The 14,175-nt window shown below is 31.0% G+C and overlaps 1 protein-coding gene across 2 annotated transcripts in view; it reads left to right on the top strand.

The window, feature by feature from the left end:
- Positions 1–12,890, top strand: part of LOC126734962 (phosphofurin acidic cluster sorting protein 1) — a 49,484-nt gene extending 36,594 nt beyond the window's left edge. Inside the window, exons 11-15 of one of the 2 annotated variants that reach the window (XR_007660229.1) lie at positions 3,201–3,398; positions 3,582–3,717; positions 3,856–3,975; positions 6,517–6,716; positions 6,774–12,890. Coding sequence is in view for 1 of the 2 variants with exons in the window: in XM_050438827.1 (XP_050294784.1) it covers positions 3,201–3,398; positions 3,582–3,717; positions 3,856–3,975; positions 6,517–6,644 (582 nt within the window). In the remaining variant the exon portion in view is untranslated. Of the gene's footprint in view, positions 1–3,200; positions 3,399–3,581; positions 3,718–3,855; positions 3,976–6,516 lie in introns of both variants that reach the window. The other variant, XM_050438827.1, reaches the window with a different exon arrangement.
- The last annotated feature ends 1,285 nt before the right edge of the window (positions 12,891–14,175 follow it).

Below are 14,175 nucleotides of genomic sequence, written 5' to 3'. Positions count from 1 at the left end.
GAATGCTGAATAAAGCTTTTCTTTTATGTTTATTTTGATTTTTGAAAGATAACCTAACTTTCTAAGTTAGACAAGGGACTTTTGGTGTGAGCCCATGAGTTTTAAGGTGCTCTTACACTAAAACTGTGTGTATTTCCTGTTTTCTTGGTCATCGGGATTTTCTTATCCATCTGGGATAAAACAGGTGGCGCTTATATTTTATTGCACTCTTGTGGAATCCACGCCACTCTACCAAAAGTGGTTAGTGCTAGTCGTCGGCTTCCCTTTGAGAGTATCCCCTGAGCCTTCACCTCTATAGTAAGTCTCCCTCCTCTCTCCCTCCTTCCATTGGTTCCCTTGTTCCCATTTTCGAAGCCTCACTTCCCATTGAAAGAACTCGTCCATTATCTCAAAGAGACCTACGTAACTAGAGAAAAAATGAACACTCTAAGTCTCAGTCTCAAAATATCTTTTTAATTAATCAGGTAACATGTTTCGCTAATAAAGCATCATCAGATCTACAATAAACAGAAAAACACACGTAACTACGATAAAACCTTACACTAAAACAAAATCAAATATTAAAAATTAGTTAAAATTACGTTATTACTAACTTTACTAGGTTCTTTCTTAGCGAGTTAGTCAGACGTTGGATAAAAGTGATTCTCTATCTAAATCCGGTGTATATTGTCTTAATTGTAAGGATTGCCCTGCTGTTTATGTGGGACAATCAGGAAGGAGAGTATCCACAAGAGTACAGGAACACCTAAGCCTCGTTAATAAGTTCAGGGACACCAACACCACAGAAACTAAGTCAGCATTTGCTAACCATTTATTATCAACGGGCCATAGTTTTTCCGTCCCTGAAAATGTTTCCATTGTTCACGAGTGCCCTAAGAGTAGAAAGTTGGATCTCTTGGAGAAAATGGAAATCACCAAAGCCAAAAAGAGTCCAAATTTGACATGCGTTAATGATGTTTTCACTTTTGAGCCAGGACTTATCTTTAATAATCTTATCTAACCTCTTGTTTCTGCTCACGATACGCATATATGACTCTAATATTCATAGGCAAGGCTGGCCGAGTGGTTAACGGTCGGGTGTTTCACCGAGATCAACTTTAGAGCGTGGGTTCAAATACTACACCTGTCACGTTTTTTCCCTTTTTATATTTTTTGTTGAATTTTTGTGCCGTGTTATTGTTTTTATTACAAAATATGTGGGTATTCTCAGGTTTAAATTTTATTTGTCAGTACATAGCAGGTCATCTAGCTATAAGGTAATTTTAACTAAATTTTAATATTTGATTTTATTTTAGTGTAAGGTTTTATTGTAGTTACGTGTGTTTTTCTGTTTATTGTAGGTCTGATGATGCTTTATTAGCGAAACATGTTACCTGATTAATTAAAAAGATATTTTGAGACTGAGACTTAGAGTTTTCATTTTTTCCCTCACTTCCCATACTTTTACCCTCCTTTTACCCCCGTTTCCTTCCTGTTATTACCCATCTGTCCATTCAAATTTTGTTTAATCCAGGTAAATAAGATAAAGTAATTAATTATAAATTAAAGTATTATTAATTATAATTAATTCTTATTATTTTTTTATTTATATTTAACAACTTAATCAAATTATAGCGAAAGTGTAGGAATAAATACGTTAAATAAGTTACAAGAAAATTTAATAAAATATTCGGATGGTTCCTTTAGAATTTCTGAAATTGGTGATCACCATGCTGTCTCGTTTTCTATAGGGATCACGAAAAAGGCACCAGAGAAACTCTGCCAATAATCCGAAGTTTTATTTATAGATGCTACTGGCAATTGCGATGGTCAGCTCACAAACTATATTTCTTTACTATTGGCCTGCATTATTTTAACAAGTCAAAAATAAGATGTTTTTGATAGAGCCGTTGAAAATTCAATGAATATGATGTCAGTTAAAATAAAGCCAAGCGTCATTATTACAGATGATGATACTATCGAAAAAAAGGTTCTTCAGACATACCGGCCTTCTTCTGACATGATATTAAGTAAATTTCATGTTTTGAAAGCGGTATAAGAGTGGCTGAATTTGTTCAAAAATAATATGTTCAGAAATATCTTGTATGCAAAACTTGATTCGAGCTTGGAGACTTTCACGAAAAAATGCCGTTTCTCAAAAGTATATTCAAAATAAAATTGATAATGATTTGCATTCATGGTGCCTTTTTTTTCAGAAAACGTTTACCGAACTTTTGGATCCGATACAAATAATTGTATTGAAGTCTTGTTTAGATTATTTAAGGATATGCCTTAAGAAAGAACAAAAATCTACAATTTAACACAACTCACTGATTTTGTAGTATCTCACTTAAAAATATATTATAAGCAGTGACTTTTTGATCTAGTTTTTGATAAAGTGAATAGCATTACTTTAAAAAGGTTATATCCAAATTCTAAAGATGTAAGACAACATCAGGCAAAACGTTTGATAGCCTTGTAGTTATCCGTAAAATCTAAATAACTGCCGAAAACAAAGTTTCATTATACGAAACTGCTATCGGACTATTGTGCCCATTAAAACTTACTGAAAGTGTTAAAGAGAACGCTATTTTAAATGATGCTATGAATCGAGTAAAATTAAATCAGGAACGTATCAACTGCAACATACAAACGAAATAATTTCTATATTTTCTTATAACATACGAGTGGTTTATGTCAGATGTTCAAATTTCAACAATCGGAGTCCTTATGATTGTCTAAAAAGACGCAAAGAAAATGCAAAAAAATAAGCGTTCAGCCAACATCAGTGGCACGCAGAAAACTGCTACAAAGGAAAAAGGCGATTATTGTTCAAAACGAAAATATGTTCTTTATTTTGTTTTTTATTACTCTTGAATGACACTACATAGGTATTACGGGTAAAACTTTCTCAGTTCTTTTATTATGCTAAATATTATTTTGAAATTGTGTTTTTCTGTTGTAGTTTGCCACATTATACAAGAAAAACGTCACTTTACTCTTCTATTTCTCTGACGGAGATAAGGATTTAAAAATGTCTTTATTGGCTGGACATAGTGTTTTTTTGGAGTACCTTGCCAAATTCTACAAAAAAAAATTACTTTACGACTATACTCTTCCAGTTTAACTTTCAGCATTTACCATTTACGGAATAAATCTTCGAATTTTGATCATAGAAATTAATTTATTTGACACGTTTTTTTTTATTCGTATATTTTTAGGAAGTTCGTGTCGGTCCGGCGGAACAAACGATCTCAACGTCAGTAGACATGGACGAGGTATGCCTGAGTCCTCCTTCGGCCCCCTCTCTCACTCCACCCTCTTCGCCCAACGTGCAGATCAGGGAGTCCCCTTGGGAACCTTTGGAACTCCAAATTGACTATTGGCAAATGCCGAAGTGTAATGACAATATTATTAAGGTAAGATTAAGCATATCTAATTTTTATATAGGATCAAAAGTAAGGGTAATAGGGAGAACACTTGATGGTCTCAATTAAGCTCTATGCAATTCTAGGATTTAAAAAATATATTTATTTTTGTGAACAATGATATTTAATATTTTTTTTTTATACAATATTCATATTTTTCTTAAATTTTAACAGACTGATAAGGATAAACCGAAACAAGATGGAAAAATATCACTTAAAGGAGTGTTTCGGGGATTGCAAGCCACCCCGAGCAACGTATCAGGCCTATGTGTAAATATTTATATAACCAGCAAGGAAAAGAAGCAGAAAAGTTAGTATAGGTTTTGAAATATGCATAATATGAATTAATTAAATAGTCAAAATATTAAATACAAAAGAGCCTCTTCTGGCTTTCGTACTAATGTAATGATTTTAAGTCTTTTTTTTTAATATATGTCCCTTTTTACAGTAATGCGATTAGGTAAGAAAAAAGAGAAAGAAAGAGAACCAGAGCCCCGTTGCCAGAATGTGGAGGGAGTGTCCAGGCTGATATGTTCCGCCCGGGCCTCGCATACTACTCCGATGAGAGGTAAATTTTTTCAGTAAATTTTCGAAAAATTATAATTTTCTTCCCATTTTTATCATATTTAAAAAAAATTTTCTAAAAGTTCACAAGCAATCAAACTTATACGTTTTTACATCCGAAGTGTAACGATTTTATTCAGAAGATGCACGGTTTCGATGCACACTTAATTGCACAATTTTCGGGTCTACTTTCCTTTTTTTTGACCTTTCACACTTTTAGATAATGAAAATAAATAATCCAGGCTATAGTAGTTTTGAATGGGTTTTCGATAGGAAATACGAAAATAATTTACAAACATTAAGAGAGGAAGAACAGAATAATGCTAATTAAGGGCAATAATAAAAGACGGAATCCGCCAGAAAACAGAACATTGAGGAAAAGATCAGTAGAAATTTACCTATAGAGAGGAAATAAGCATAGGTGAATTGAATGACAATATCGTTAAAGCATTAAAAGAAGCGGAAAAGAACTGTTGTCCGAAGTTTAAGAAGGAAAACGAAAAATTAAGCCAAAACACATTATATAAATGGAAAAAAGAACAGAATTATGATATAAATAAGCTAAAAATTTTATACAGCAAAAAAACTCGAATCTGATTTTTTTTTAATGATTATGTACAATTTTGAACTGTTTTTTACTCGAAAAACATAAGATTCCATGTTCGATTAAAATAAAAAAATTATTATAAATCCATAAAAGAAATATTGCAAAGAGCATTCGAAAATAGTTGTTTTTTGGAATATCAAAGATAGGATTTAAAGAGGATTTGATCTGAAAAATGGTTACTGCTGAAAAAAATTGATTTATTAAATTCTCATTACATTTGTGAAATAGAAAATGCCAAACCTCTGTATTCTAGTAGATATTCGAGAAATTTCGGAATCTTTAGGACCATCATCGTCTTTATCTTCAATAAACTCTTTAATTCTTATTAATAGGTTTCAAAGAAAATTGCAAGAAGATCTAAACTCTGTGGAAAATTGTTTTAAGCAAAATTGTGTGTCACTTAACATTGGTAAATAACCGTTACTAGAAGACTTAATGATATTAAATTTAGGTATTTTATAAATATTGAGCGGCTGCTTAACAAAACGGAATTAAAAGATCTCAGAGTTGTTTTTCGAAGCAATTTAAAATTCAATAGTCATTTTGAGAATATTTGTCATAAAGCTTATCGTGCACTTGGTTTTGTTATAAGGAATAAAAGGAATTTGACAAATATTAATTATATAATAATTGTACATAATGCATTAGTAAGATCTAATTTAGCAAATGCTGCGGTAATATAGACACTACAAGCAGCATCACATCGTGATACAATAGAGCAAATTCAAAAAATTTTTTAAAAATATCTTTATGTTAAAATAAATAATATATAAAAAAGGAATATGCATTTAAACTTTAGAAATAAGTAGACAAATACTTGTATTTTATTTATTCACTACTTAGATAACAATATTAAATATTGGGATTGATTCTTAATAGAAAATATTTCAATTAATATTCTTAAAATTAGCCTAAGAATATAAAATAAACAAATGTTTTGTGGAAGCAGGTTTACAGCTTACCCATAAACAATATGATGCGTACATTTAACAGATTTTACAAAGATTATAACTTAAATATATTTTAAATGTTTTGGAAACTCATATTTTTTTTAAATTGTTTTATCATTATACTCAACATGTTTTTTGTTATTTTTTACAATTTCATCTGAATCATTACCTTCCTCGTAAGTTTTAGGGTTTTCTGAGAAAATTTAGACCGTAGTAATGTGTTTTTTGTATTACCGGCTTTTTTACACAAGTAAATATTTTGAGGGGTGAATTTCCAATTGAAAATTAGGGTGCTTTTTCGATATTAAGTCAAAATAAGGCAGAGAAATAAATATTTTAAATACATAGTCAAACTGCAGCGTGTTTAAAGCATAAAAAGGGAAGTTTTCACCAAATTTTGTGATATTTTTTTGTAAATGATAAAAATAAAGAACTGAAACGTGGACTATTTGAATTTTTCACATATATGTTGAGGTTATGTTGAAAAAGTGTAAATACAAAAGTGGTAAATGTTTTTATTATCTACAACCATTTTTTACCCTTAAAAACTCACCTTTTTCCAATTTTCGACTTCAGCTCGCCAGTAAATTATCTTTCCTTTCATTTTGCTAATATTTCGTTCCTTTTTCAATGGATGTCATGTTTTTTTCACTTTTTACCATTTTCAAAGGCTTCAGCACTGGTCTTATAGAGTATAGGCGGATTTTAGAAACGGCTATGGAAGAAACTATCATCTGTTATTAATAAAAATCTAATTGAAGAGTGTGTTGAATATAACAAACCATTGCTATTAATATTTGTAGACTAGACCGTGAACTAAGAAAAAATGATACACAGAATGCAGAATATTCCTCATATGTTTGCTGGATTATTACTTGATATAAATACATCGTTTTAAAGAAAATCAGAAATCGTCAGAAAATTTTAATAACTGACTTTTCAAGTACACATAAGTGAGATTTCTTAAATTAAAAAACTAAACTTTCAGTTACTATCGACGGGGTGGAATTCAACGGTGTCAAGTTCTTCCAACTGAGCTCCACTTGGCAGACCCACGTGAAACAGTTGACCGTCTCGCTGATCGGAATCCCGCTGGCCAGTACCGAGATCAATTGAACCGACGCCGACGCTTACTACGCTGCTCGCACGAGACTACTCCCCCTTTCTATATCTTTAAATTGCTCTTTAGTAAGATACCGTGTAAGTGAATAGTATTAGAATAATTTAGAGATTGTTGTTTTGTAGATAAGATATTAAATGCTCAACGATATCGGACGTGTTAATAAATTGATTAAACTATGGGAATGTGATCGATGTGGTAGGTTTAGTGTGGGAGTGTTTAGGTTTATTTTTTTTTTGTAAGAAGGTTGTTTATGTGAGGCATCGAAATCTGGATAAGAAATGGTTTCGTTTTTTGTTTGTGTCTATGGAAATTAGGCAAAAAAAATCCTTTAAATTACACTTTTTTTGAGGCATGTCTTAAAAAAATATATACGTATACAGTAGTGGAAAAAAGTTTGGAAACTTTTTAAGATGATAAGTATCTTTGGTTTCTGTCTATTATTGCAGCCTACACATTTATTTGGAATCTGACTTAATATTAATTTATTTCTTAAAAAAAAAATCATTTTGTTTAGAGTTTTTGCTTTTAAATAAGGAATTTTTAAGTAAAGGTTGGAAATAAGTATGGAACTCTTATTATCTCATAAAAAATTAAGTTATATAATATTCTTTAGCATCTAAGACTGCCCTGGCATCTTTTACCCAGAGAGTCAACTAATTTTTGTTTTTGCAAAGGAATTTGCATTCCTTTTAATTTTACGATATTAAACAAATGAATCCTATAAAAGCAAAATCCAACAAATCTACTTTTAGAAAATTTTAGGAAATGAGAAAAAACGATAAGGAGAAGTTAAAAGCTCAATATCTTTTTAAGTTTCTTTATATACATAAAGCAAGTAATCAAGCATCTAATTTTGAATAATTCAACCTGGAAAAACCTCTTAGTGTAAAGTTATTTGAAATTAATTTTTTTTTGTCGGGTTTTAAAACTGACCATAGTGGATTTGTCGTATTTTGTAAAAAAAAAACTTTTGTTTTTGAAATACGTATTTTATTACGGAAAAATTTAACAAACATAGATACTTATACTGACATTATTTAAAAAATACTTTAAACTAACAAATCACTTGAATAAGGCATGTTTTTACACAAATTCTCTTCATTTTCTGGAATTTCCATGTTCTCCAGATTTTCCAATTCGTATTTTTCAAGAATATTCTTATAGTATTCCAATTCATTCAGTTCTTTTCATTTATCTGCATAATGTCTGGTGAGGAGTGTTTGGACATCCTTTAGCTTTTTAGGATTTTGCCGCATACCGTTTAGGACTAATACTGGTTTTATGTCGGTTGGTGACTTGCCCTTTTTTAAGACTGATTTGAAAACACCCAGATCTGATTTATAGGACTGCTCTCCCCGAATCGTAACCTGTCCAAAACTAGTGCGATTCAATATGTACCTCTTGCATGCATTAAATGAGAAGTGCCAATGTCAAGTAGGTTTTACTGTTTCCTTACAAGCTTTCTTCCATAAACTTTACCGTGATCAGCAAAAATATTTAGGTACTGTTCTATGGAGACTAAGACTTCTTCTTTTTTTATATTTTTTTGAATTCGAGCTAACACACGATCTGCAGGGAGAAAAGAATGAACAACTGGAAAGATAATTTCTAATTTTGAGACTGACTGAGGAGCCTTCTGACTAAGCCACATGGTACATATTATAATTAAAGTAGAGTTTTTATTCTGACCTGCACATCCGTCAGCAACAAGTCTTACTTTATTTCTATTCCTAAGGTCTAGTTGACAAAGTTGGTAAAAAACAGCACTTGCTATTTCATTTGATCCCTTATGGTATTCGTCTTCAGTCCAAGCATAAATTGACAGATTATTTTTAGTGAGGGGTGAATGTGAACTGCCAGTAATAATGGTAAAATTGTAAATATAAAGCTGGCGGCTATAATAAACTGATTGGTCAGGAATCTTTGGTAGGACTTGATTCTTCTGGCAATCAAATGATATTGTAATTAGTTCAGGTTTTTCTTCTTTTAAATGGTCAAAGAAAGCCTTGGCGCGTAATTTATGTACATGTCTTTCCGTGATTAGTTAATTTTTTTTATTTTCGTCTTTCTCATTTTTAATTTTTTCTGTTAATTGAAGACACACGGAATACACATCAGTGCGGGGTGAACCAAAGCCAATGTTGTAATTGGTATTAAATATCATTGCAAAATAACTTTTTTTTTTAACAAGGAGGGTTGGTATTTCGTTCATTTTTTGACAGTATAGTCTCCACATCTTTGAAATACTAAGTGTTGAGGGTAAATATTTGCGGTTAGTTCTGTTTTGGCAATAATGAGACTCGATTACCTTAAAACTTTCAATGAATTTCATTACTGACTCTTTTTTCGCACTATATTTTCAAGAAATTCTGTCAAGATTCTTTAAACCTCTTTAAAACCCCATTAATCCGATCTTTACCAACTGCCAAAATTTTAGTAAATGCAATCCTGCAAACTGGAACCAGTTTTAAAGTATTGGCCTTGGGAATATTATAAATAACTGAAAAACTTCTTTTAGACGCGCCCTTTTCATTTTGGGTCCTTTTGCGTTTAATATCTCTAATCAGGCAGTGCTTTAAAATTAGGTTGTCTTGCTCAATTTTAGTTTCGTGAAGATGAAAAGTTTTATGAAAATTTGAAACATCGTACATTGACAATGAACTGCAACGATACGATTTTGTCGCGTGTTTACATTTTGGATACTCCGGCAAACTTTTATTCTTGTATCTAGAATATTGAATATATAAGCACTGTCAATAAGTTAAAAAAAAAAACTTACCTCTCATTTTGTTCTCGTTTTCTCTTCCAAGTTTCTGGTTTAGCCACTTTTTCCTTGCTAAGAGAGGCATCGTAGGTTTTCATAGAGTTTTAGGCACTTAAAACTTATTATTTAATAAAAAAATTGGCAATAATTAAATAAAAGTACAAAATACTATTGTTCGAGTCCGCGAACAACGTTATACTAACAAACATTGTAAAAAATTCGCGCGTAAAATTATTATTGTTATGTGGACGCCGGGAGCGCCGTGATTGGTCGAAATGGATTTGGCGGATTTTGAAACTATAGCCAATATTCTACTTTAAATTTGAACGTATTTTGACGGTTTTTGATACCACAAACCTATTTAAATCTGCAGATTTTTTTTATGTAAACAGTTCAAAACAATAGCCTCGTCTTTGACCAAAAGTGGATTTGTCGGGTTTTGCTTCTATAAACTTTCCATAAAGACCTCCATTATGTAGATGGTTTCTTATGCTTTAACCCGTACCCGTTAATAGGAAATTGTTCCGAGATTTCATTTATAATTTACCTGAAATTAGTTTTTTTGGGGTCAAGTTTCGAGGTCCTTAAAATAGTTTTTTTAAATTCCGAAATTAGTCTTACGAGGTCTTCGGTGCATCCCTTGCATCACCACAACTATCATTTTTTTACAATTATTTTCATTACAGCACTTTTAGGAATATTGAGAGATTCTGCAACCAACGACCTTTTTCTTCCACCACAAACGGTGTCTTGGCATGATAAGTTAATTAATTAATTGGTTAACACAATATTTAATCAGTAGAAATAGCCACCATAATTTTTTTTTAATACAATTCTTTTTTTTTAGACTTATGATTATGTATTAGAAAAAGACAAACTTATGCCAATAACAATGTGTAACGCAAAGAAAGATATAAGCATAAACAAAATAATATTATTAAATTTAATATCTGATGTTTTGTCTTAAACAGAAGTACGGAGCATCAACTTTTTTTTTAAAAAACAATCCTGGCAACTAAAGATAATGTGTTATAGAAAATGACAGATTTATGCCAATCACACAAGACAAAGAAAGATATGGTAAAATGTTTTTTTTTTAACAAAATATAATTTTTATTAAATTTAAAATCCGACGTTTCGGCTTTGTCAAGAGCCATCATTATATTTTTCCATGAAGTTTTAAGAGTAAGAGTCCCGAATCTTAAACTTTGGAAGTTGGACGCGTACCAATTGCACAAAACTAAAAAATACTTTAACAATGCCTTTTTTTTATAAATTATACCATATGACAAAATGGACTTTGGCAATTATTTTCTTATGAATTTGTACGGAAAAAATATTTTGAATTATTTACGGTTTTGTTTTTACACATTGTAAATCTCAAATTTTAAGCTTGAATAGTTAGACGCGTACAAATTGCACAAAAGTACAAAAATTTTAAGCTTTGATAGTTGGTCGCGTACAAATTGCACAAAAGTAAAAAATTTACTTTGACAATGATTTTTTTATAAATTATAATAAAATAAATACAGCAGACAGGGAACTTGGACGGGTACAAATTGCATGGCATTTTTTTAAAAATTAATTACAGTAATTTTTCTCCTACACATTCTCGTAGTTTCAAATTGTGAACTTTGGAAGTTGGACGCATACACATTACACAAAATTACAAAATTACCTTTGACAATGATTTTTTTATTATGAAGTTATACTATAGTAAAATTTGCATGGAAAATATATTTTGAATGATTGAGTCATGTTTCTACACATTGTAAGAGTCCCAAATTTGAAGCTTTGATAGTTGGACGTGTACAAATTACACAAAACTAACAAATTGACTTTAGCAACAATTTTTTTTATAAATTATACCATACAAGAAAATAAATCCAGCAGAGCAGAAAGTTCGATGGGTGCAAATTACATCGAAAAAAATACTTTGAATAAATTAGAGTCGTCTTTAATTTACTCATTGTAAAGGTTCCAAATTTTAAACTTTGAAAGTTGGACGGTTACAAATTGCACAAAACTAAAGCATTTAACAAAATAAATGCAGCAGACCAGGAAGTTGAACGGGTACAAATTGCATGGAAAAATATTTCGAATTCATTACAGTCATCTTTATTTTACTCATTGTCAAAGTTGCATATTTTAAACTTTGAAAGTTGGGCGGTTACAAATTGCACCAAACTAAAAAATTCACTTTAAGGATGATTTTTTAATAAATTATACTATATCAAAAAAATAAATAAAGCAAACCAGGAAGTTGGACGGGTACAAATTGCATAAAAGTAAGGAATTGATTTTGACTTATTAGATATTCGTGGAATTGTTAAGACTTATTCAGCAATTGGGTTAGAAAGGGAGCTTAAAACCTAAAAGGCTTTATGGTTATATAAAACTATACTGAATCCAAAGCTCACCTGCAAGTTATAGGGTTTTATTTGTAACTTTTGTTTTGTTTCTACACTGTTCTTCAAAAATAGTTTATTTTTTTATATTATCGTTTTGTACTCTGTTTTTCCATTTTTCATGAATTTTTTCTCTGTTCATTTTAAAGTGGATACTGAAAAACAGGAAAAAATATTTTGAATCACAATAAATAAATACCCTTAAAAATACTTAGGAATGCCATTTTTTAGTACATAACCTCAGATACCTCTAAATCTTACTGTAAATTAATTTCCATGTAGCAGGGAAAAAGTTGCAAATAATACAATTTTTCCAAAATTGTTGGTATCAGTCTGTATATTACGGTATGTTTTAATAAAAGCTCCTCCGACATTTTTTCTAAATAACTAATAATATAATCCATTATAATATAATATACTTAATATAATTAAATGCCAAACTAGCAAATGCTTCTAGCTTCACCCCTTTTAAGCTTTGCATCCCTTGCGAACAGGAAAGAGTAGTTTTTTACTATAATAGGCTCTATTTAAGTAATACAATATATTATTCTTAACAATAGTGAATAGTGTTTTTTGCTTTAATCCAGTTCAAAGGATACAATAATAATTATAATCTTAATTTGCTCAAGTGAAAACATCCTATACCATAAAATTTCCATAATTTTTTTTTATCCAGATTACGATGCAATTCAACCATAATCTTATGAACGATAATCGAACGAATGTCTCGTTATATTTTGTGATATTTTCAATCCTGAATCGCGCATATCTTACTCGATATGAAAATATAGGAGGAAACTCTCGTGTTATTCACCTTATTAATAATATATTTATATCGTAGTATGTACTAGACACGCCTATTCGTTGAATGATATTAAATAAGTTCGCATGGGTGCAATATTTAGCCAAAAAAAAAAGAGAAAATACATCCATTGTGCGCAATAAGTAGTATTCCAGAAAAAAAAATGTGTTATTATGTATATGTACTAATTTATGTGCTAGCTTTTAAGGTAACGTTTTTTTGTATATATGCGATGTGTTGAATAAAAAGGACGCAGTGAGTCACATTTTTGTTTGTTTTGGTCTCCTTAGTGCGAATCCTGAATAACAGAATCAAAATACAGTATTACCGTCAAACGGGGTGAATCGGGACACTATTAAATATTTATGTTATATTTTTTTTATACGACTGCCGAACAAAGTTAAAATTTAGCAGAAAGTGACCGTAGTCCATACAACAGCAGAAATATGTATTCGATTATTTTTTAATTTCCATGGATTATAAAAAAAATAAATAAATATAGGGTGTCCCGATTGACCTCGTTTTGGGGCGAATCGGGACGCGCCGTTTTAAGCCATGTAAAATGCATGTCGCCCCGCGTATGAGGTGAATCGGGACCAAAAATTTTAAAAAAATATATTTTTCATACATTTTTAAGTATAAAAACAAAAAAAAAATACTACAGTAAAATACAAAAACAGTCTTTATTTTGCAGTTTTCACATTAAAAAACCACATTAAAAAAATATTTTCAAAAATAATATAATGATATTAGATGGCATAAGATTTTAACTTCAATTGTAAAGGAAATTTGTATCCTCCTCGTCGCAATTCGGTTGGTTTAGGTAGTTTTTTATATGTTAATTTGTTCCGGCGTAATCATGCAAATATCTTCCACTGTTGGAAAAATAAAAAAAAAAATATTTTTCGGTTTGATCTGAGAAATTTAACTTGAAAACTTTTACCAATGAGTCCCTTAATTTGCCCGATAAAATATTTTTCCACTTTATTGGTCTTAAACTTAACCTCGACAAAATCTTCAGTGGCAATGCTATTTTCCATTGGATGCTGTACATCAAAGCACTCGTCCGGTTCCATTGCTTCAGATTCTGCTTTGTCTGACTCAAGTTCGAAAATGTCGTCCTCTTGAGAGTCTTGAGGCACTGTTGTCTTGCTTGTTGACGGTTGCGGTTGCGCTTCTAAAAAATCTGTGGTAGAAATGCTTTTGCCAGGCAAAACTGTAAACTCGACTGTAACTTTCTTTTTCCTTGCTACAGTAGGCTTGCATGCATTCCTGCTTTCGTTAGGCACTTCTACCACAGATTCTGTCCGGTCATCAGGATGATCTTCTTCGAGGTTTCTTTCTGGCAACCTTTTCAAAACTTGATTTCTATCAATGGGAATGATTGCCGTGCCACGAAAACCGCTTTTAATATTTTGTGTTAGAGTTGCTTCTAGTTTGCTTATAGCTTGCCTTAGTAGGCTTGGAAAGTACTCCTTCGGCAAAGAACCCTTGTATTGTTTTTTCCAATCTGCTAGAGTTTACCTCCAAGCATTTTTCATCGGGCCAAA

The sequence above is a fragment of the Anthonomus grandis genome, chromosome 4, assembly GCF_022605725.1.
Source record: "Anthonomus grandis grandis chromosome 4, icAntGran1.3, whole genome shotgun sequence".
NCBI classification, from domain to species: domain Eukaryota; kingdom Metazoa; phylum Arthropoda; class Insecta; order Coleoptera; family Curculionidae; genus Anthonomus; species Anthonomus grandis.
Note: the sequence above shows the minus strand (reverse complement) of the source record. Positions and strands in the feature narration are given on the sequence as shown.